The 23,338-nt window shown below is 36.6% G+C and overlaps 1 protein-coding gene across 4 annotated transcripts in view; it reads left to right on the forward strand.

Moving 5' to 3' along the window:
• Positions 1-23,338, forward strand: part of PCDH7 (protocadherin 7) — a 424,220-nt gene that overhangs the window by 45,012 nt on the left and 355,870 nt on the right. The window contains exon 2 of one of the 4 annotated variants that reach the window (XM_049630415.1): positions 20,430-22,379. The exons of the other annotated variants lie outside the window; for them this stretch is intronic. Within the exon in view, the coding sequence (XP_049486372.1) occupies positions 20,430-20,507 (78 nt within the window). The 3' untranslated portion in view covers positions 20,508-22,379. Of the gene's footprint in view, positions 1-20,429; positions 22,380-23,338 lie in introns of those variants that run through there. 4 annotated transcript variants of the gene reach the window in all.

Raw genomic sequence — 23,338 nt, forward strand, 5'->3', positions numbered from 1 at the left:
GCTTGGAAAAGACGTCACCAGAAAGAGTAGCTGGGGACTCCATACCAGTGGGATCTTTTCCTTTACATGTAGAAAAAACAAAAAGAAAGAAAGGAGTTTCCATGAACCTCAGCTTAATTGTAAAATGTGACTGTATGATGTTTGCCCTAATGTTACAACTGTCAGAAATTTGGGAGAGTATACATACAATTTTAAAATAGGCAACTAAAATTCAAACTTTGGTCGCTATTTTGTTTTCCTTTGTAAGAATTCACTTGCAAAACGATTTGATCTAACAAGAGCTGTGATGTGCTAAATGACAACAATACATGATTTGGAATTTTAATTATATAACTGCATGAGTGTGTGGAGGGCAAACACGTTTTTTAAATCCACTCAACCGAGATACGTCTGTATTTATAAATATCATAATAATGTGAAATTTGTAGAAGTATTATATAAGATCTCAGGGGACAAATTTTATATATACAGATGAAAATTATATATATATATGTATATATATATGCATCTATATGTAAACTAGTAAAACAAGGACCCATTTATATAAGAAAAAGCAGGCAGACAATGTCTTCCATATTTTAGTAATATTTTCTATACAAAAATACCAAAAAGGGCATTTTCTAGAGCGTTGTCTGATTTTGTTTGTATTATAGTTTTTGCCATATTTGTCACATTCTCTTCCAGTTGCAATAGTTTGGAATTAAGCAATGCAATTCTATTTCAGTTCACAAAGATGCGTAAAAATGTACTGTCGACCAAAAAGATTTTAAAGGATGGGTTTACAAGTAGGAAAGAAACGCCTGTGACAATGTTTAGTAATCTCAAATATTCAATAAATTGTTTTTAAATGTTTGTTGGGTGTGTTTGACCTATACTACATTGTTATTGACATAACCTGCTTCTGATGCATTTTTATACTGTCACATCAAGTTTTAAAATTAGTAATGGGCCGCTAATAACTTAGCCAGTATGAATTCCCATAGTGATAGTATATGGCCACTGAAATCTTTTTAGTATCTTTCCCCTGAACAGCTAAACTCAGCATGGTTTCACATTTAATGATACCAATAGCAAGGTATAGATTTGTTAAAAAGGAAGATAAAACATATTTCCTGAGTAGGTAGTCTTTGTTCACTAGGTTGGCAGGTAAGAATTAGCCAACTACAGTTATCCACTTTAAACTATGATCTAATCGGAACTCAAGAGCTAAATAAAAACACGGGTGATTAGCCTTTAGTTAGTCGGAGCCCCTAGGGGAAAACTTCAGTGCCACAGGAAGTGATGCTAATGATTTATCAAGTGTCAGACTTGCCTCTGAGAAAATACTGAGCCGGGAACTTCACAGCACAGGGTAGTATCTGTTGGATATTCCAGCCAATCTGAAACCTTTTGCTACAGAAGTCCAAGGTACATGTTTAAAAAGGAAAGAGCTGGTAACAAGAACTGTGAAGGTTTGCTCTTAAAAAGTCAGCCCCCGATGAAAATCTTCCTTTCATTGAAACCACAGATCTTTAGTCGCTCTGCCAACAGTCAGGAGACCCTTAGTCTCCCAGAGGTACTGAGGGAAAAAAGGGTTTGTGAATTTAAGTAAAACAGCAAAATCAGATCTTACTAGTAAGACAGAATTCATTATTTGTTGTGCAACGTAGAACATTGAACTGGAAACTTGAGAAAATTAAACTTCTCAGAAATATCTTCTTATTGACAATTTACTGAAAGAAACATCAACAGAAAGGAAAATTCAAGCCATAATACACTAAAACCATTAGAAGAGCTGGCAAAATTCCCATGTGGGCAACTCCTCTCTCATCCTTTATTCTTACTAGTTTCATCAATTGAAACCGATCTTTATTTCCGCTTTGTTGGAGATGGCTGTTTAATAACAGTACGGTGGCAATAGGATACTCAGAATCAGAAAGACTAGACAGAACAATTTTTAAAAAAACAGCAAGTTTTTATCTTATTTTTGGATAGATTATTCTTAGTAGCTATGGATATGTGACTGCCAGCACCATAAGTCTACCGCTATGCATCCATTGATGAGGTTTAAAGACCTGGCAATTCTGTTTTATTTGATTTCCGGATGTGTTGTTTAATTCCGTGAATGAATATACATTTACTAAATTCACCGGCTGTTACAAGTTGTAGGCTTTACATCTTAATCTCCTATTTGCTTAATACTGGAAAGGCCAGACCTTTAAAAAAGTGAGTAAAATTTTGTCACCAAAAGAAGGTCAGGTGCAGAGCCTCAGCTGTGAAACATTTGGTTCTTTTTCAGCTTCCCCAGGAAGCTCCGTTTGCAAAGGAGATAGGAAAAGACCTCAGTCAGTCTGAATCTGAGATTAACTCCCTGCAATTCAGTCACACTAAAGCAGGAAATTGGGCTCAATAAATATTGCAACTAAGTGAAAGATTCCGAGTGGGAAGTTTTCAAGTAAGAGAAAAGTGTTTTACAGACACTCTTTTGCTTTTTACGATGTCAATGAATTTATTTAACCAGATGCTGGTGGGTTATATATACCATCCTATCCATGACTTGATTTTCAATTTCTGTTATTCTGCTCTTTCTCATGTGTCTTCAGAAGCACCTAGAAACCTCTCTTAGAGGGACTTGTGTTTAACAACTCGACAACTTTTGGACCAACAGGTGATGATATGTGCTGTGACCACAAATTGATATAAAGCATCACTTTAAACCAAATTTCTTCAATCAAATATTGGGGAGCAAATTTAGGAGGTGACGATAGTTTCAGGTAGCTTTAAAAAGGTAGATTTTTTTTTATGACCGAATGAATCTAATATGGGCAATGATTTTATTTCCACGCTCATATATTATTTAAAGTAATTGAATCTCGTGAGCGACATGGAATGGGGGCAAGTAAATGTTTTCACGGCGATTATTGGCAGACATTTCCTTCCTGATAAATTTCCCCCGAAATTGAAGTAGAATTTGCATCCAGTTAAGTAACTGTGAGTCCAGTAGCGAGTTTTAATTTTTATGTAGTTTTGAGACCCCACGTGCAGGGTTGCGGGCTCCTGGGCACCGGGCCCCCACCCCCCGCCCCCGCCCCCGCCCCCGCCCCCGCCCCCGCCCACAGCCTCCAGTGCGGAGCCACATCTGCCCGAGGACCCCCGCTGACTTGGCTGCAGCATTGCCCCTTAGGCCCCCGCTGCCAGATCAGGTGTGGAGACACTGTGGAGCTGTCACTCCGCATGGCTTCCTGCAAGTCAGCTAGCTCGTTCCCATCTGTGTTGATCTTCTTTCAAGGTTTTTTTTTTTTTTTTTCACTGCCTGCCTGGCATGCGTGTATTTGCCTCATAAGCCTCCGTTTGGCTTTAAGACTTGCCTTCCCAGGTCTCGACTCACAATGAAATTTCTCCCTGGGTGTGTTTTCCCATTAGTTGTGCTTGCTGTTATTTCTTAATTCTTAATTTTGAGACGTTTCTGTTTTGAGACATACTCCATCATGCTCATTAGGGCCCTTTTATCTGCTGTCTGTCCCATTTTGAGGATCTTAACGCATTGCCATCTACCATGTTGCGGGTTTTGTGTGCTTTAAAGTTTAGTAACTATAAAATGAGATTACTTAAATATCTAATGACTTTTTTTTTCTTTGCTTTCTTATTCCCTACTCCTCTTTAGTCAAGAGGTCACTTTTCACGCAGCATTTACTTTTGGGCAAGAATTTATTTGGATGGCTTTGATTGTTAATATTCTGGTAAGCTATCCTGCAAAGTCAGGAATAGATTACATAGGGGATATTTTTAGTCCATAAAGGGCTTTTCTACAGCTGATGTTTTATCATTTGTGCTTTGTACCATTAATGGGCATTTTCAGCTATACTCTTGATTACGCAGGTAAAATTTAGTCCGAAAGGCCCAATCCTGCAGGCTTTGTTTCTGCAAAACACCCATTGAATTTATGAAGAGTGCTGCACAGATAGTGGTCGGTCACTGGAGTAGGCTAGGGAGATATTCTGAGTTGAAAGATGAAAGGGCAGATGATACAAGGGCACCATGTTCTGATTAGAGGACCAGGAACGGCTTCCTCCTCTTGCGGATGAGTGTCTTTTCACGCTGTTTTCAAACGAGGAGTCTCTGTTCTAAAAGTAGATCCCACAGATACTGCTAATGCACGAAATTCCACCTGGTCTTGCTTGAAATAGCCCATTGGGTTTTCTTTTCTTTCAAGAAATAAATCATTCTTGTTTTCATGTATTTTGGCAGATTTCTTTCGTTATGGGATTATGATTTGAGACTGGTTTATGACTTCTGCTTCTTAACGATTAGAAATAGCACTGACCGTCTTAGCCTTGTTACCCATGTTTTGTTAGGGAAACTGGGATAAAGTAAAATCGGAGGGAAAATATGAAACTCAGGTGGGAATATAGGGCTAAGTGATCACATATACCACTTTTCTTTCTTTATAGATGCATCCTCCACACGAATACTAATTGTCTGCATCATGTTAACTACCTTTCTAGCATAGAAGTTATAATTACAGTTATAATCTGTGCTTCAGATCATTGGAAATTAGAAGCCTGTCAAAATTAAATGCTTAAGAATGAAAATGGAAAATTGAAGACAATTTATTTAATAATTATGACAAGATTCCATCGGTTATTGCTGAAATGATACAATGAAGCCAATTTTGAGGGAAAAAAACAAACAAACATAATTTATCATTCGTCTTTAAAAAACAATCCGTGTACACTTCAAGACTGATTGTTAAAGAAGCTATGCAAGATATAAGCTTATAAACTTACTTTATATCACCACTTTTAAATTTTTTTAATGTTTATTTATTTTTGAGACAGAGACATAGAGCACAAGCAAGGGAGGGGCAAAGAGACAGGGAGACACAGAATTCAAAGCGGCTCCAGGCTCTGAGCTGTCAGCACAGAGGCTGACACCGGGCTCGAACCCACAGACTGTGAAATCATGACCTGAGTTGAAGTCAGACACCTAACCAACTGAGCCACCCAGGCACCCCTATATCACTATTTTTTTTTTTTTTTTTTTTGCCACTGAATCCCAAAAATGATCAGGTGGCTTAGATCTAAGCTGTGACAATTTAAACTGGGTGTAAACATTCTAAATATGGGTCTTCTCTGTTCTGGAAGGTCATGTCATAAATCTTCTTTCCACTGGAAGCTTATGTTTCATTGGCAAAATAAGTTACCCAAACGTCTTAAACAGGACACATGCGTTATTTGATCTGTTTATTCTCACCAGATAGAAATATTCCCCTACATTTCTTATATTAATCTGTAAATCTCATTTTGAACCAATTTATAATTTTGTCCTACATAAAACTGACCATACTGGAACAGTCTTACGTCTGAAAAAGGGTGATTGCGAAACCAGGATTAGAGTGAAACTCAAGAGTTTCTCTTCATTGTCAACGAAACAAAACAAGACCGTTCACGTAAACCCTCGCATTCTGGGACTCCATCCAGAAGCTTTTGGCAATTTGGCTGTACCCACCTTCAGAAAACCCATACTTCGATTCTAGAGTTTGGGTACCATGATGTACTCGGAGGATCTCAGCATTCACTAAATAATCAGGGAGGTTTAGAAATGGGTCAGTTCCATTTCCTGGTGCCTGAAATCTGTATTTTCTTCCTCAGGCTCTTTGCTATTCACAGGAGAGAAAAGTGGAAAGTTGTATATATAACTATGATTTTCATTTGATTTACCTTGCAAGAAGACACACGGCTTAAAAATATTTTGTAGCTTCAGGACTTTAACTAATCTCATATTTTCTTTAATGGTTGCAGCCATTAGGAATCATAAACAAATCGGGAAGTACTCTTTGTTTTGGATTCTCTATGTCTTGTTAAGTCAAAATCATAGAGATAACATAAAACAGAAAGGAATTATCTATGACCTGATAAAACTTTCACAGGTTCAGATTTTTTATAACTAAGTAACACATTTCAACGCTAAAACCAAAACAAATATATTTATTTAGTTAGCAACTCTTTGCCTGCAAAAGAAATTAGCTCAAGATGTATTATGTTAGCATGGAACTCAGTCTTCAGAGCTGGATTGGACATTAAACTTCACCAGCACCTGCTTTCTCTCACTGACCCTGCATCTCTTATATCTGTGCATCCGCTTTTTCTTTCTGCTTTGGAGATGATCTTTTTACTTTTTCTGCTCTCCAAGGTCAATTATGGCGGATAACTCCATACTTCCTGAGTGCACCTAACTACATTTCCATCTGCCTGCAAGACTGGTACTTTTTCTGGGTACCAATTTCAAATGCCAGAGAGAGAAAAATCTAACTCCATCAGGGTTAAGATTTGAAATTATTTTAATCAGCCATGATCCCGAGACATGGGTCATGAGGCAAAAGGAGTATGCTTAGGGTCGACCTCTGTCGCATGATATTCTAGAAAAGAAGATAATATGGGCAGACGCTGTCAAATAATAACAACAGTGATAATAATAAATAAGCATTTACTGTGTTCCAGAACCTAAACCTAAGTGTTTTACCAACGTTATTTCGTATAAATAGCTACTGGTAAAGCACTGGACACTAAAAGACTGTTTCTGTACACATTATATTGTTAATCCTAACAACCTCCCTATCACTAAATGTTATGATTTTGATTTCATATTGAAGAAACTGTTGTTGAAAGTTAAGTGCGTTATTAAGTGACAGAGCCAGAATTAAGATTCATGTCTTCTGATTCTTGATTTAGAGCTTCTTACACTGAAAAACTGCCTCTCTTTCTGCATGGTGTCAGTGATATAAAATTTTGTGAACCATGGTGGGTGATCAGACCAAGGATACCCACAGCCCTGTATTAGATACCTAATAGTATCAAGGAACTTACAAGTACAAGGAACCTTGCAATCATACTTTTTTTCTTATTTTTATTCTGTTTTTTTTTTTTTTTTAATTTTTTTATGTTTTTTTTTTATTAGTTTTGAGAGAGAGAGAGAGACAGAGCGTGAGCGGGGAAGGGACAGAGAGAGAGGGAGACACAGAATCAGAAGCAGGCTCCGGGCTCCGAGCTGTCAGCATAGAGCCTGATGTGGGGCTCGAGCTCACAAACCCTGAGATCATGACCTGAGCTGAAGTCAGACACTTACCCAACTGAGCCACCCAGGCACACCTTTATTCGTTTTTTCTAATCCTTCTCTCCATTTTCTCCCTTAGCAGATATGTCACGTATTAATGCATTTAGCTGCAAGTAATTGGTAAAACATTACCCATAGTTAAACGAGGGGCTTACTTTTTTCCTTATAATAAGATTCAGGAAGTCATTAGGCAGCAAGTTTTAGTGAGCTTCCCTCCTGCTCCACTGTCCTCAGGTTTGGATATTCCTTCTCCTATTCCCAAATTGGATGCTGCCCCTCTAAGCCCCTCTGTCCCTGTTTCAGGCAGGGAGAAGGAAGAGGAACAAAAAGAAAAAGGAAAAACTTTCCGTGACCACCTTTCTTTTTTATCCTGAGAGGTTCCCTCCACAAAGACTTTTCGCTGTATCTTATTGGCCAGAATTTTGTCACACCCCTTCCCTTAGGAGAAAGCCAGATGGGGGCGTGTTTTTCTTTTTACTTTTGGTAGCAATAGCCTAGGAAGACAAGGGAGTGAGCTAAGGTCTGCTGTCTGCCTTAGTGGGACTGGAAGGAGTAACTCAGGCCTTGGGACCACATGCCTGTAAGACCTCCGACAAAGGTTTACTTCACTTAGGCATTTCAGCATTTTCTTTGCTCAATTGAATAACTCCAGTTTCTTTTAACTCTCTTAATAAGATTGCTTTCCAGCTTTTCTCTGACCTGTAGAGCCTCTTTCATTGATTTCTTTTGAACTCGTATCTCTGCACATACCCAAGAGGGTATATACCTACATATTCCCAAGAGGACACCTGAGGACCACCGTGTTCTCTCCATATCCCTCCTTTACATTTTATAGATGTGACTAGAGAGGTCTGGAGAGGCAAAGTTCCATAGGAACTTAGCGAACCTGAACTGCACTCCATGTCTCCTGACTCTCAGGCCTGGCTTTCCTAAGCATGACTAAATAATAAATGTTTGTATTTAAATCAAAATTTGGGAACAAAATAAAACCATATATATATTTTTTAATTAAATATTTATTTAATAAATTATTTAAATATATATTTAAATTACAATTATTTATTTATTTATTTATTCATTCATTCATTCATTATAGGAAAAAAACTTTTGAAGTCCACACTCTATACTTGCAATTCCACAGAGTACTAGAAAGTGACTAATAAAAGAGGAGGCATTCTTTATTCATTCAAATCAGCAGATGTTTACTGAGTCCCTGCTATGTGCTGGGCAATATAGAAGCCATGGCTTCAGCTGTGAACAAGAAAGAAGAACGTTTTGCCCTCAGTAGAGTTTAGGTACCAGATTATATTTAATGCATGCATTGATTTCCATACACTAATTCAATATATAGTAAGGGCGTACTATTTTAAAACCCTAAATGGTCTGTTCTAGGGACATGATACATAGCTTATGGTAAGAAAGACAAGATTCCTGCTCTTCCTGAACAGTGAAGCCAAAAATTATCCTCTTTTGTAGGGAAACACAATAACTCAGATATCATCCTCTCGATACGGCTTATTAATGCAATGAAGTAAAGGCACACACATACGCACAGATAATTAATTGACAGTATCTTAATCCGGGGATTGGAGCAGATTCTAGGCTTGTTTGAATTTTTGATAGATACCTTTTGGCTGAATGTGAAATTTAGTTGGATTTAAAACTGGATCTAGATCTCAGTTTAAATGCATCGGACTGAATTCTAACAACTTTGACTCTCTGTACCTTTAGTCCTTTGTTTTATTGAATTTAACTTGAATGAAATCTTTTTTTTTATTTGTTTAAGTCTATTTCTGTCCAGTAAGGAAGTTGAAATTGATTATGCCTTGACTTTGTGGGCCATCAGAGAACCATGACATTCCAGGGTATTGATTTTGTGGTGTTAAAGGGTGTCAGATATAGTGTTAAGGTGACAAGAGAGAACTGGGTTTCAGATTGTAGACCATAAGCAGTCTTGGCTTTTGCTGAGACACGACTAGCTTCTTAAAGTAATGGAAGGAATTGTAACTCTTAGGTAATTTTTATTGCAGAAACTTGGAGAGATTTAAGCCAGAATTGTGTAATCATGCACACATAGGAAAAAAAAATAAGTTTCACGTGTGATACATATATACGCTGCATATCTACATATACACAATTAAGACGATGTGTATATGTGTGTATCCAGAAAGTCTGCTCTCTGTTGAGAATATTGAGGAATACTTCAAGTCAGTATGACTGAATCTTTTAAAAACATATTTCTTCTCACATTTTGGAAGCTGCTTAATCATTATTTGGCATTTTGTTTCCGCTATGCTTTTATTTAGTCAGGTACTGTGGGATATGACGCTCATAATTCAGAAAAGCTAGAGGTCTATAAGTGTAACACTTGGTGATTTTTTTTTACCCTCCGGGACAGAGAATGTTGACAAATACATTATAATAGGTGCTACAGACATGGACTGAGGAAGAGTAACCATGGTCATCTTTCAATGTCTCATTTTCCTCTGGATTTTTTTTTTCTTTTTCAATTTAATGACCTTTAGTGAGTGCATTGAAAATAACATTTTGATTATAAGATTATTGTGTGGAAAACTCTACTGAGTTAAGTCCAAGTGTATCTGTGGAAACTAATCAGAAGTGCACCAGATTCACTGACTTAAGCCAATCCATCACAGTCATTTTTTAATTTATTTCCACATGTTCTTCCAAGTTCCCATTCTTGAGGAAGACTTTGACCTGCAAAAAAAGAATGAAATGCATTTTATGATGCATGTTTGTTCTGTTTTCTAACAACATAAGTATTTTGCTTAAGCAGATTTGCTAGGAAGTGACAGCTTTGAAAAATTGGACATAGGAGCGGCTGGAAACATTTCAGTTCCAGGCAATCTAAATAGTGCAGAGGGGAAAATGAAATATCACCGTGGTTTAAAGATGACAGTTTTGTCAAAGATTCCCTTTCACTCTTTGGCTTAAAACAAATGGAGTAAATCAAGTGTATCTGTTCGAAACATACATGTGCACTCACGGAGGAAGCCCTTCCTAGGAGTTATTTCTTTAGAGAGAACCAATGAGAGAAGTATCTTCAAAAAATGTATCATGAGTTGGGAAGACTCATTTTCTTGGCCTAATGATGAGTTTGGCATGTTTTGCAATCAATGAGATTTCACAAGGACTGCCTTTAAGAAGAGAGGAAAATTTACAGGCTTAACACTATCTGAGTATAGCGTTACTTACACTATTGGAGGTTCTTCAGAAATGTAATGATATAATTATTATTTTGGGATGTGTGTGTGTGTGTGTGTGTGTGTGCATGCGCGTGTGTGTAATAGAGAGCAAGCAAGTAAAACAGAGGAAGGGTTTCAATAAACCTAAGATTAGATGCTTAACTTTTTATGGATATATAAAAAATGTGATAATGTTCTCTACCTAAAAAATGGTGGGGATATTTGAAAAGGTATAGCAAGTTTGACAAGGCCTATTTTTGAGAACAGTATTATCACTGGGGCGCCTGGGTGGCTCAGTCCCTTTAGGTGTCCGGCTCTTGGTTTTGGGTCAGGTCATGATCTCGCAGTTCGTGAGTTCAAGCCCTGCATCAGGCTCTGAGCTGACAATTCAGAGTATGCTCAGGATTCTCCCTCTCTCTCTCTCTCTCTCTCTCTGCCCCTCCTCTCCCCTTCCAAGATAAATAAACTTAAAAAAAAGTGATTCAGATAGTTAAGCTCAAATTTTCCAGAAGTCTACACTATATAGATTATGTTTCTTTTAGGACAGTCTTAAATGAATAGCGATCACATTTTAAATTCTTATTTAACCAAAGAAGCACTGTTCCTTTTCTCATATGTCCTATGCACAGTCTGTAATATGCTTTGGGGTTTATATAATAAGAAAATCGCTGGTAATTTCTGTCTTTCACATTCCACAACTACTCAGTGAACTGATTGAATGTTCACAGGTTGTTCTGTTTTTGTTCTGCTATGTAAATGAATGTATATTTCAGTTATAATTTGTTTCAACTCACTTTTGGCAAAAGGGGTTATGTTAGGACTGTTATGTCCTGAAACCACTTTCACTTAATATGACATATTCATTAATTCCTGTTCACTGTGTGCTTAATTTGTCCCTTATCAAGGAGATAACTGGTAGTGTACTTTGTCTGGATTATTTCACCTAAATCTGTCCCATAAAAAAGATTGATTCATTATGCTTTACACTAAAAAAAGAAAAAAAAAAATCTTACAACATGATCTATTTATACATTTTACTTCATTTTAGGGCCTATCAGTTTTTCATGTTAATGGGATTGTCATTTTTATATATGATAGGATTCTTGGTAAGGTTTGGCTCTGAGCCAGAATATTACCTATCCTCTTAACTCTTTGGAAACGTTGACTTATTTTCATTGCATTAGTGCAGGCTTCATTTTATTTCACGTCCAAGATGACAAAGGTCACTTCATTAGGCACTCCGTTTGCCTTTCTTCCCTGTAGTTTTCTGGTATCTTACACTAAGTATCATAAAAAAAATGTTCTGCTTCCATTAACAAAAAGTGAGCAGAGAACAAAAAGCCAATTATTTGCAGCACATAAAATCCTTATGATAATTTGGTAGACTTTAATTAAACTAATACATCACACTGCACTTATAAGACAAAGGAGCAAAAGAGAAGCAAATAATCTTTTTTTTTTTATTCTGTTAAGAAACACCATATTGGTTTTTGATTAAGTGCTCTAAGACTTGTGACCTATTTTAAAGAGTAAGATTTACTGTCCTTTTCATACAAGGCATATTAGAAAAGTTCTATATGATATGAATTGGGACCACCCTCCCCTCCAAAAAAAAAATTCTGAAAGGTAGCTATAAAACCAGCTTGGCTTGATTTTTATTAATTTCGGAGGATTTTCCAAATTCTTCAAAATAAAAAGAGATTCTGCAAATTTAGCGCACGGAGACATGTTTATATTACAAAGAATTTTGTTTTAGTATTGAAAATATTTTGTTGTATGTTTTGCATTGCCGTCCATTCTTTCTTTGATGAACCCACTGTCGTTACGAATGTGAAGTGTACCATAAATTAAAAAGGTTGTCTTTTGTAGTTGATGGATATTCTCTGCATTTCACAACTGGCGTGTGTAGTGGAATTAGAGCTACTGTGTCTTCGTTAAATAATCTCATCCCAAAATCTTTGACTTTTTTTTGAGTTGTAATTTCCATAATTTAAATAGAAATAAACCACTGAATTGGGAGTGGGGGCATTTAGTTTAATCCTAGGCCTGCAGCGTGATACTGAATATGTGTTGTCACCCCTCAGGGCATCCGTATGATCACTGGCAAAATGCAGTTTGGTAGGAGGTGATTCTAGGTGACTTCCTTATCTCTGCAATTACATTTCGTCAATAATTATTAATGCAATGTCTTTCTGTGTACTCAAAGTCAGTGTTTGATCATGATCATGGCAATCCTTACATTGGTGCCACAGTAGTTACAAAAGTATTTATGAAAACATTTCTGGAAATTCCTCACTATCGGAAAGCATACATTTTTGAAGCTGGTCAACCAGAAGTAACATTGAAAGATAATTATATGCAACTTAGAAATTCATCTGTTATTAACGAAAGGACCACACAATCACTGTACCAATTCTTAACACTTCCAACATCCCTTTCATAAGCAGGAAACTGGATGGCTGGACTTTGTAAGTTTGTCCTATCTCACATTTACTTGTTTCAAGACTCAATTAACTCCCTGGACATTTTGCTTCATTCCCTTGTTAGAGGATCAAACTCTTAGTGAGTTTATACATCACCTGGAAACATTTTGACTCCTTTCTACCCCTTTCTATGGGTGTTTAAAGATCTCCCAAGTAGCTCTCAATTTTTCAGGCACACGATTGCAATTTCAGTGGCATTAAACAACAGCCAAGCTTGCTATTATTCACTTCATCTTCTCTTTAACATCTAGTCCCTGTCCGGGCAGCTTCGTGCTTTGGCACATGAATAGTAGCCACTACCGCTTTTGTTTCCCAAGGCGGCCAATTGCCGTCTGAAGACAATAATGAGGATAGTTAAGTTTGCATCAGTTTATATTTTTATTGAGCTTTAAGAATGGAAATGCATTAGTGCTCAGCTTTGGCCAGGTGTAGCTGGAACTGTAGAGCTGGGATCCATTTTAGTGCTTTTGCTTGTATATTGAGTTCTGTCACTCCCTGATTTAGAAAAAAAAAATGTTTCTTTAAAATATTTATCTGGGGGCGCCTGGGTGGCGCAGTCGGTTAAGCCTCCGACTTCAGCCAGGTCACGATCTCGCGGTCCGTGAGTTCGAGCCCCGCGTCAGGCTCTGGGCTGATAGCTCGGAGCCTGGAGCCTGTTTCCACTTCTGTGTCTCCCTCTCTCTCTGCCCCTCCCCCATTCATGCTCTGTCTCTCTCTGTCCCAAAAATAAATAAAAAACGTTGGAAAAAAAATTAAAAAAAAATAAATAAAATATTTATCTGGAAGAAAAACAAGAAAAAATAAAATTATGAATTAAGGCACGTGTGATTTAACATTTAAGAATACGCTGTTCTAGAACAAGAATCCACAAATACTTAATGAGTTTTAACAAACAGTTGTTTTCATTTCATACTCTGGCTTTTGACAGGTAACTTAATTTGTGTATTTCTTTGTTTTTTTTCTTTTCAATGAACTAAGGGATTTTATTTCCTTTTTTACATTTGATCCTATGAATGAACCTTTCATCTAAAGTTTGGAATACATAAATTATATTTGTTTTAATGCAGTTAATTTGCATTTACAGTCAGAGGTTTAGTTATTGAGTTAAAAATTACCTGAATTGTCATTTTCTTTAGTGGGTAAAGTCAAGCATAGTCTTCATTCTTTTATCAGATGGTATAACTATTTCTAAAATGCTAGCATGAGGCTTTTATAAAGAAGACATCTTTGCAGGCAATATACATTGGCTTTTCCTCCCTGAGACCTTTTGCCACTCACAATTCACCCTAATTTCTATTTATTTATTTATTCATTTAACATTTATTTTATTTTGAGAGAGTGAGAGCAAGTGCAAGTTGGGGAGGGGCAGAGAGAGAGAATTCCAAGCAGGCTCAGCACTGCCAGCACGGAGCCCAGTTTGGGGCTCAAACCCACAAACTGTGAGATTACGACCCGAGCTGAAATCAAGAGTTGGACGTTTAATTGACTGAATCACCCAGGCACCCCTGTTTATATATTTTTTAATTACGTTTTTTCTTTTTTGATTACTGAAGTAGTACACCATTGTTATAGCAATTTAAGTATAGAAATGGGTGTCTTAGAATGTAGAAGTCTGCTATAAACTCCACCCCCAAAAGACAATCAGTGTTTTAAAAAATAAGTGTATTGCTATATTGGTTTTAGACAATGTTAATACAATCGACCCGTGAACAACATGGGTTTAAACTGTGTGGATTCACTTACAGGCGAGTTTTGCAGGACAGCAGGATAAATGTATTTTCTCTTCCTTACAATTTTCTTTTGTCTGTGTATTTCTAACTTAGGATGGGCCAAAGGGTTTTGTTATGGTTTTTGTAATTATTCCATTGGTTCTTTCTACATGAAGACTTGCTCTAAGGAGAGAAAGTACAGAAAGTACGTCATGATTGAGTTGAGTGGAATTATAGAAATGTCTGGTTTAGGTAGGGGAATCAGCTCACCGTCTCCCGACCTCACCTTGTATCTGCCTCATGGTTTTGCCTCTTCTTGTGCAGTTTCCCCTCATTTCCATAGATCTTAAGCTTATCCTTCCTCTAAGACTCAACTTAGATCCAATGGGATCAGCAAGCACACAGCCTACTACCCTCACCATAGTCTCTTCTCACTCTTTGGAGCTCTCATAGTTTCACCTACTTGGTTCTTCTCCTTTCCTCCCCACTGTTAGTAGTCTTTTATATGTGTGTGTTTGTATATCTCCTCAAAAGATAAATAAAAACTTCCCCAGAACCAAGACTGGTTGATGTTGCTTTGTATTTCTCTCCATGTCTTCTGCAATGCTTCTTACACGATGGGGCTCTATCACCTTTGTCATTCTTCCTAACTCTGAGATTCCATGACTGTAACAGTCAGTCTGTCAATAAATATTGATTGCTTGGCTGTCCAACCTAAGGCATTCTTTTGTTAGGGCCTAAATCATTCATTTTTTTTTTTTTTTTTTTGAAGTCAGGGCACAGTACTTATGATGAGGAGTTGGTATGATATTATCTATTTCCTTTCCTTCCATGGCCAGTTCAGTGGTTGACTTACGATCTAAAAGGCTTCTTTTCTTAAGCACCTAGTTCAAACAGTGCTAGCAAATGGTCTGTGTGTGTGTGAGTGTGCACTTTCACATGTAAATGAGGCCTCCCTGTCTTTGATTGGATAGAATTTGCCTTATTTGTCTTTTTCTGTCGTTGGCAACGTAGACAACTTTTGTGTATGTTGAACTTTGTTATGTGTTCAGAAATTTAAACAATTATGATAGAATCCTGAGTATGATAAATACATACTTTAGGAAACTTGCCTAAGTTTGTTTATTATGCCTTAAAACATGGCAGAAATGGAGACATTTGCAGTTATAACTTCTCTGTTTATTTTTAAAAGACTCAAAGTCAGATAAAAAATAATCATGAAAAAAAGATAATGCAGGGAAAAACATTTGGCTAGAAGCCAGAAGTCTTGTTTTGGGACCCTGATTCTTTTTTGTGTGATGTTCTGTAAGAAGATTAAGCTCTCTGAGCTTCAGCTCTTTCATATGTAAAATGAACAAAATTGTAGTTTCCACTTCACAAGGGATTTGTGAGGTAAAATCATTAAAGTGTTATTTTGTAATAAACACCTATACAGGTGTGGCAGTAACTAATAATTATTATAATTTATGGTTTGGGATGCATCACTTAAAAAAAGGAAGTAGGGTGGCTCAGTTCGTGGAGCATCTGACTCTTGATTTTGGCTCAGGTCGTGATCTCACAGTTTGTGAGTTCGAGCCCCATGACGGGCTCTGTGCTGACAGTGCAGAATCTGCTTGGGATTCTCTCTCTCCTCTCTCTCTCTCTCTCTCTCTCTGTCCCTCCCCTGCTTGCAGGCTCTTTCTGTCTCTTTCTCTTAAAAGTAAATAAGCATTTTTAAAAAGTAAATAAAAAAAATAAAAATAAAAAAGAAGTAAAAGATGAAAATACCACCCAGAATTGCCCTCCTTATAGTCTTGCATTCACCAAACCCCATGTTTGCCTGATGTCTCATTTTACACTTCAGATGATTTTCCAATACTTTTAAAAAAGTAACAGATAAACTTTCAGTATCGATAGGTGACTCTGCCCTGGTTTAGCTTCTGTATTATACGTGTATGCTCTAAAATATGAACGTCAATTTCCTGTTCCTGGATTGTAGAAATTGCCATCAATTTAATTTTCTATGCTATGGAAAAATATGTGCTTTTCATATGACACCTTTTCCTTTTCTCTAGATTGGAGTGTCAGTGAAGGACAAAATAATGAATATTCATAGATCTTTTACATATTGCCACTTATATGAAAACACATTCAACAGATACTTGTACCTAATCTACACCAATTACATAGGTGCATGATTTAGGTTTGAAACATACCTAATAAAAATAAGTAGAAAAATAGACACATATTCCTTTCAAAATAAATATTTCTTTTTAAAAAAAAATTTAGTTTTATTTATTTCAAGAGAAAGAGATAGAGTGGGGGTGGAGTGCAGAGAGAGGGAGAGAGAGAATCTCAGGCAGGCTCCACACTGTCAGCACAGAGCCTGATGTGGGACTCGATCCCAGGAACCATGAGATCATGACCTGAGCTGAAACCAAGAGTCGGACGCTTAACTGACTGAGCCACCCAGGTGCCCCCCAGATATACATTTCTTTATTTATGGTTTTAAGGTGTTTGTTGTTGTTTTTAGACTTAATAAGGACATTTCTTAAAAAAAAATTCTTTAACATTTATTTTTGAGAGAGAAAGAAAGACAGAGTATGAGCGGGGAAAGGGCAGAAAGAGAGAGGGAGACACAGAATCCAAAGCAGGGTCCAGGCTCCGAGCTGTCAGCACAGAGGCTGACACGGGGCTCAAACTCGAGGACCAGGAGATCATGACCTGAGCTGAAGTTGGATGCTTAACTGACTGAGTTACCCAGGTGCCCCAACCAGTATAAGGACATCTCTGTTCCTATGTGTGAATGTTCAGCATATTCTTGTACCTGAATCTGAATCCTATTCTTACTGTCTCCATCATTCACTTTCCTTCTCTTAGCACGACTCACCAGCTATTGGGAAGTCTGGAAAAGAAGAACTTAGGTTTTAGAAGTTAACTTTTTATGGATAAATTTCATTAATTAAATTTCCAGCCTATTTCAGTCTCTTTGGTCAGGAAATGGAAACTGAGTGAGATATAGAGATGGTCTTGTAGAACGTGTTCCAGAATGACTTGGTTTCATCTCGTTCTGTGTGTGTGTGTGTGTGTGTGTGAGAGAGAGAGAGAGAGAGAGAGAGACAGACAGAGAGACAGAGAGGCAGAGAGAGAGACAGAGAGAAAGATACAGAGAGCCAGAGAGAGACATATTGACTGAGATTTAGAACAAATTGAAGAGCAAGGCTGAGAGGCAGAGACAAAGGCTTGTCTATACAACTTCAGCTGAATTGGACCTGACTGAAAGATTGGTTTGGTTGGATTTACCAGAGCCTATCTCCTCAGTGGCAGTGATCTCAAAATTGCTTCCAGGGCCATTTTAATTAGCTGATTCAAATCAAAACAAACACTTCCTGGTGACCTCCATTTTTACCCTGGCCCTCGCCAATGACAGTTTTCAAAATGGTGATTCCTAAGTAGTTCTCCATGAACTCAATAAGCTATCTGAGGTATGCACTTTTGCTTTTAAACATTAATCTTTAATGCTAAGGGAAGAATCCATTTTTCTTGGCTTCAGTGACAGGTGAATGTTAGTGCACAGATGCATTTGTGCAGGGGCTCAAAACTTAAAACCACAAAAACACGAAACCTGCTCATCCATAGTTAATTTATGAAATGAAATTTAGGAATGGAGTGTCATTCTTCAATATCATTTTAATATGGAGATTTCATTGGGCTCCATGGCAGTATGGTGAATTTATTACTTCGATGCATTTTATTTCTTGGGTGTGCTTTTAAGTTAAAAGTATGTCAGGTCTTGTAAATAGAAAATGAAACATTTGACACCTCTGATTTCCTATATTTGTTGTGATTATTTTAATTGTTTACTCATTTATTAAAAACCTTGTGGGCAATTTTGCATAGTGTATTTCCTTAGAGAAAAGAATGACTATTATATGGGATAGATTAAAAAGAGATGGTAGTGAAATTTTAGAAATTTTAGACACATAATTTAAGACAGAATTACAGAGGGGAGAAAAGGGGGAGAAATAATATGCTATTAAAATAAAAAAGCATTTACTGCAATTCAAGAAAGATCTGTGCCATAATCTATCATACGACAAATAATCGAAAGTCAAAGATAGCCATATGTCTTCAAAATATCTGGATTAGGCAATAGTAATACTGTGCTATGACAAATAATATGATTTCCTTCATTGGTTATTCTCAAACATGCGTTCATTCATTAAATCAATTTTCACTGAAGGCCGACCAGGTGCCAACACGGAGACTGCACCAATAAACGGAATGGACATGACATTTGCCTTCAGGGAGCTCATTGTAGCCTCGTACGGGATGTAAGGCTTAAATGAGTAACTTCACAAGAGTAGTTAAATATTTGATAAAGTCTATGGCAACATATCACATACAGTAAGAGCCCATAACAGGAAGGTCTAATGTCTTGGCATGCATTACAGCTATATTGTTGCAGTTGATTTGGGAATAGAAAAACAATATCTGAAACTTGCAAATGTTGAGCTTTCACTTGTGTCCAGGCAGTTTTGAAATGAAATGTGCAGTCATATAGTTTGTGTAAAATAAGACAAACTATGTTCATCTTAAACGTACAATTTAAATTAGGAAGATGCACTTGTCACTGATGCCTTCATAGATGCAAGCTGCTTGTGTAATTGGACAGAATTTCCCAAGTTATGGTAATGGTTAGAGCTGCTTCAGAAAGAAAAAAAAATATTCTTTTTATTTCTAGGAAAAGATAACAACTGATTCAAAAATTAAGACATTTTAAAGCTGCTTAAATTTATACAGCTAATATTGATAATCTGTGATTAGAGCAATGCTTAAACATTTTCTGTCCTTGAATATGAATAATTAATTTCAACATTAGACATTACTTGTTTGTTTGTTTTTTTTTTACACCAATTACTTTCAAAAATGAATTGGTCAATTATTCAGTGGTATAAATCATTTACTTCTTTTCTAACTTCGATTCTCGTGTGCTGATGCATCGTTACTTTGGAAATTGAGTGGAATATTTGTTTCTCTTTTCTGATTCTAATTCTTAAAGATAAATACTTCTGGTAGTGAACTGTAGCATTCTATTCTATGGAGGTGATTTATTGGCAATGTTCAAACTTACTAAATGTTTTACTAACATCAATTGTGCTATCAAACTAGAAGACGATACTCTGTGTACCTTCTGGCACTGAGAGCAGAAATCAGCCACTTGGTCAGTAGCAAGTTCAGAGAAAAAATTAACACTATTTAAAACTGACATTAGCAAAATATTTTGAAGGGATATTACCATCACTTTATTTGTGCAAAGTAGATACAAAGTTGGAAAACATTGTCCTTTTAGGGTCATGACTTTGAAGGGGAGAGTTATCCATCCCTGACCTGAGATCAGCAGGCCATTTGTTGATAGCATGTAAATTGCTCAGATTTCTGTAAAGAGACAGCTATCTAAGGATTGTTTTTAAAGACAAGAGAGCTACTTTGAATGGTGTGAACACTCAGATCAAGAGCACATCTCTGAGATCTTAGGGACTTGTAAATTGTAAAAACTGTGACAACAAAATTACCATTTCATTCTTTGTATTTGTAGTATAAACAAAGCCAGCATTCCCCCCCCCCCACCCCTCTTCTAGTGACATTTCATAGCCTTGAAAAGCTTGAAGCCTGAAACACAATTAATTCAATGTTTCTTTTACCATGCAAATATCTCTTGTCAGAGATAGCATCCTTGAGATTAACCAGCAGTATTGATTTAGATGCCCCAGGGTTGTTAATTGTAGGGAACGGTTATATCTCTATGACTTCTGAAAGAGGTTATGGCCACTGCAAATACATCTTAAGGAAGAAGAGAATACTATCAGCCAAGATGTGCACCCAAGCTTTGGAACTAGGCTGGCAAAACCCTACTCACATTGCTGTAAAGCAGACATATATTTTTGTATTTTTTGTAGGTGGATACAGTGCAGACCACGAACCCCCCTGGCCACATTGAGGAATCGTGTAAAATGAATGTATGTGCTCGTAAGTGAAATACATGTAACGTTCCAACTCAGTGTGTTGGATCTTAATAGACCTGAATTGTCTTGTGCAAAAAGAAATCGATTCCCAAGGGGCAGGACCACTATCTGATTAAAATGAAGCTCTGATTGTGAAGAAAACGCAAAATGGACTTAAAATAAAATCTCTGCAAAAAGGAATCAAACTATACTTAGCAAACAAACTGAAAAAAAAATCAAGCTCTCAATATGGAATAAAGGAGGGATGTGAGAGAGGTTTTGCACTCTTATCAACTACTGTGGAGAAACAGAATCAAATATCGTCATACTCAGGAGTGTGAAAAGAAGAACAGGAAATCCTTTTTCTTTTGGTTTGCACTTGAATGGACTGAAGCAAAGAGTGGAGACACATCCTGTTCCTGTTTATAGTTAATAATGTGGAGATTAGTATAGATGTGATTTCATTTGCCTTGCTTGAACTAATTGGATGCATTATGTAGAAATCACCTGAGCCTGTGCTAGATCAACAAAGAAAATGGAAATGTATACCTCAGGACTGAATTCTGGGAAAATTAGACTGTTCAGTGCTATTTAATAAGGCGTTAAGAAGAAATACTACTGCCAGTCAGGTAAAGTGAGAAAAGGAGTGGACAGGAAAGAAAATAAAATTTAGGTCATTCTGATACTTGATGAAATATAATTCATTATGGCATAAAAGCAGAGGATAGTTTGCAATGTATCTCACAGACATTTCACACAATTTCTGATTGAATTTAGGGTAAACCACGTAAATGTTCAAGGAATGTGTGGCCATTATATCAATAGCAAACTGGCCTTTAAAATTTGTGTTCTTATGCATTCGTGTATGCAGAGGAGGGCTTTTTTATTTTGTTAAGAATGAATTGCATGCAGGAAGAACCTCTTTGCATTATAGTTATTTGCTCAGTTGAAGATACTGTATAAAGTCTCTTTTTTGTATGAGTATGGGTGTATTTGGATGCATTTGTGTGTATGCATATATAAATGGAGGCAGGTAAAATTCAATGGTTAACGTTTGCACTTTAGTTTGTTACCTAGAATGTAAAGAGGTAGCGGAAACTGTCTTAAGCCATTTCATACGTGTTGTCATTACTAAAGATAATTATTCACAAATGAAGCAATTCGAATATAGACTGACTGCAAAGGCTCTCCAATTAAGTATAATATTTATTGCCATTGAGCCATTTAAATTAAGATAGTACCAATGTCTCAAAATAATGAGAGTAGGCTCCTGTGAAATCAGTTTGAGGACAGTTGGAAAGTCCTATTATACTCCTTCAGGTTACTTTTACTCAGTGACAGAGGATGTGAATCATGGCTGTTTTTATAGAAGAGACTCGGGAAATATTTCTGTTTTAACTATAACTTTTTAATATGCCTATAAGTTATAGTTTTTTTTTCCATTTTCTTCGGTCTAAATTAATTACAAATAATCATATATTAACATAGATAAGATAGTAAATATTTAAAACAGATAGACATATTTTTTGTAGTCACCATGTGCCATAATAATTTTGAAACTCTTGTTCTCTGGTATTTGTATTCATGTCTCTTTATCTTGCTGATTAACTTTATAGTAGAAATTTTTACCTCTTCTTTCTATGTGACAATCAACTGAAGTTGGTATCCTATCTATACTATTACAGGGATTTTTGTCTTTATTTATGCTATTATAATAAATTATAAGTCTACAAACTCTATAATTCTATTGTATCGAATATTTTTCTGTGACCAAAATAATAAAATGTAACTGCTTTATAAAATGACAATATTTCCTATTTTAGTAATCTCTTAAAACATAAAGGGACCTAAAATAGTGAAGAGCTTAGCAACTTTAGATAAAGAGAAAAAGTTTGACAGAGATAATTTCGAGGGTGTAAGGAGAAAAATACCCTGAACAGATTCAGGAGTTTTGATGTCAAATTTTGCTTTGCCACTAAACAGCTATATATATATATATATATATATATATATATATATATATATATTAGCTTTTAGGTGCTCAGGTTTCTTAACTATAAAGGATGGGTTCAGATTGCACAATTTTAAGATCATTTTAGTTCTTAACTTCTAAGGTTTTGATAACTTGGAAACAGTACAGCACGACACTTAATACTGATTCTATTAATACTCAGTAGTGATCATTGGTATTAAGAGAATCACATGCTGTTTTCCACTTAAATTGACCCAAAGCCGACCGCATGCCTTAAGAGTAAGGAGAAATTCGAATTCACACTTGTTTCTGTTTCATCCTTAGTCTGACTTTAATGGAAATATGTACTGAAGTATAAATAATCATGTTCTGGGATCAATAGGTCTCCCTAAGTTAATTGATCCAAGAGGCACCCAAGTACAAAATCACTCAATTTGTAACAGAGGAAACCTGTTTGTTCTGCACTGAGTTGAATGCCTTCCCTGGCCGAATATTAAAGTGCCAGAACCAGTTTTTCTTGCTCTTTACCCCCCAAGGATTGATCAGCACATGAAGGTCTCTGTGACTTCAAAGGCATTTCTGGACTCAGATCAGCCTGGTTGGGTTCAGAGGAGAAGGAAACACTAGCCCCTGATGTTTACGGCGGTAGGGCTGTTTCATCTCACAGTCGTTCTCTGCTTAGGAGAAGCAAGGAGCAGAGGAGTCTTGCAACTGTTATAATTTCAGGATTAATGTTTAGTCACAAAGTGCCTCACACAGAAAAGCAGTGCTTTTATTTTAGTTTCCTGCTACTACTCCAACTGGGAAAGGTCAGAGAAGCAGTATGAGGCAAAATGAAAGCATATACATGTCAATTTTGGGGCGGAGGGCTCATACTAACTTGCAAAGTGGT

This window comes from Panthera uncia, chromosome B1 (assembly GCF_023721935.1).
Source record: "Panthera uncia isolate 11264 chromosome B1, Puncia_PCG_1.0, whole genome shotgun sequence".
NCBI classification, from domain to species: domain Eukaryota; kingdom Metazoa; phylum Chordata; class Mammalia; order Carnivora; family Felidae; genus Panthera; species Panthera uncia.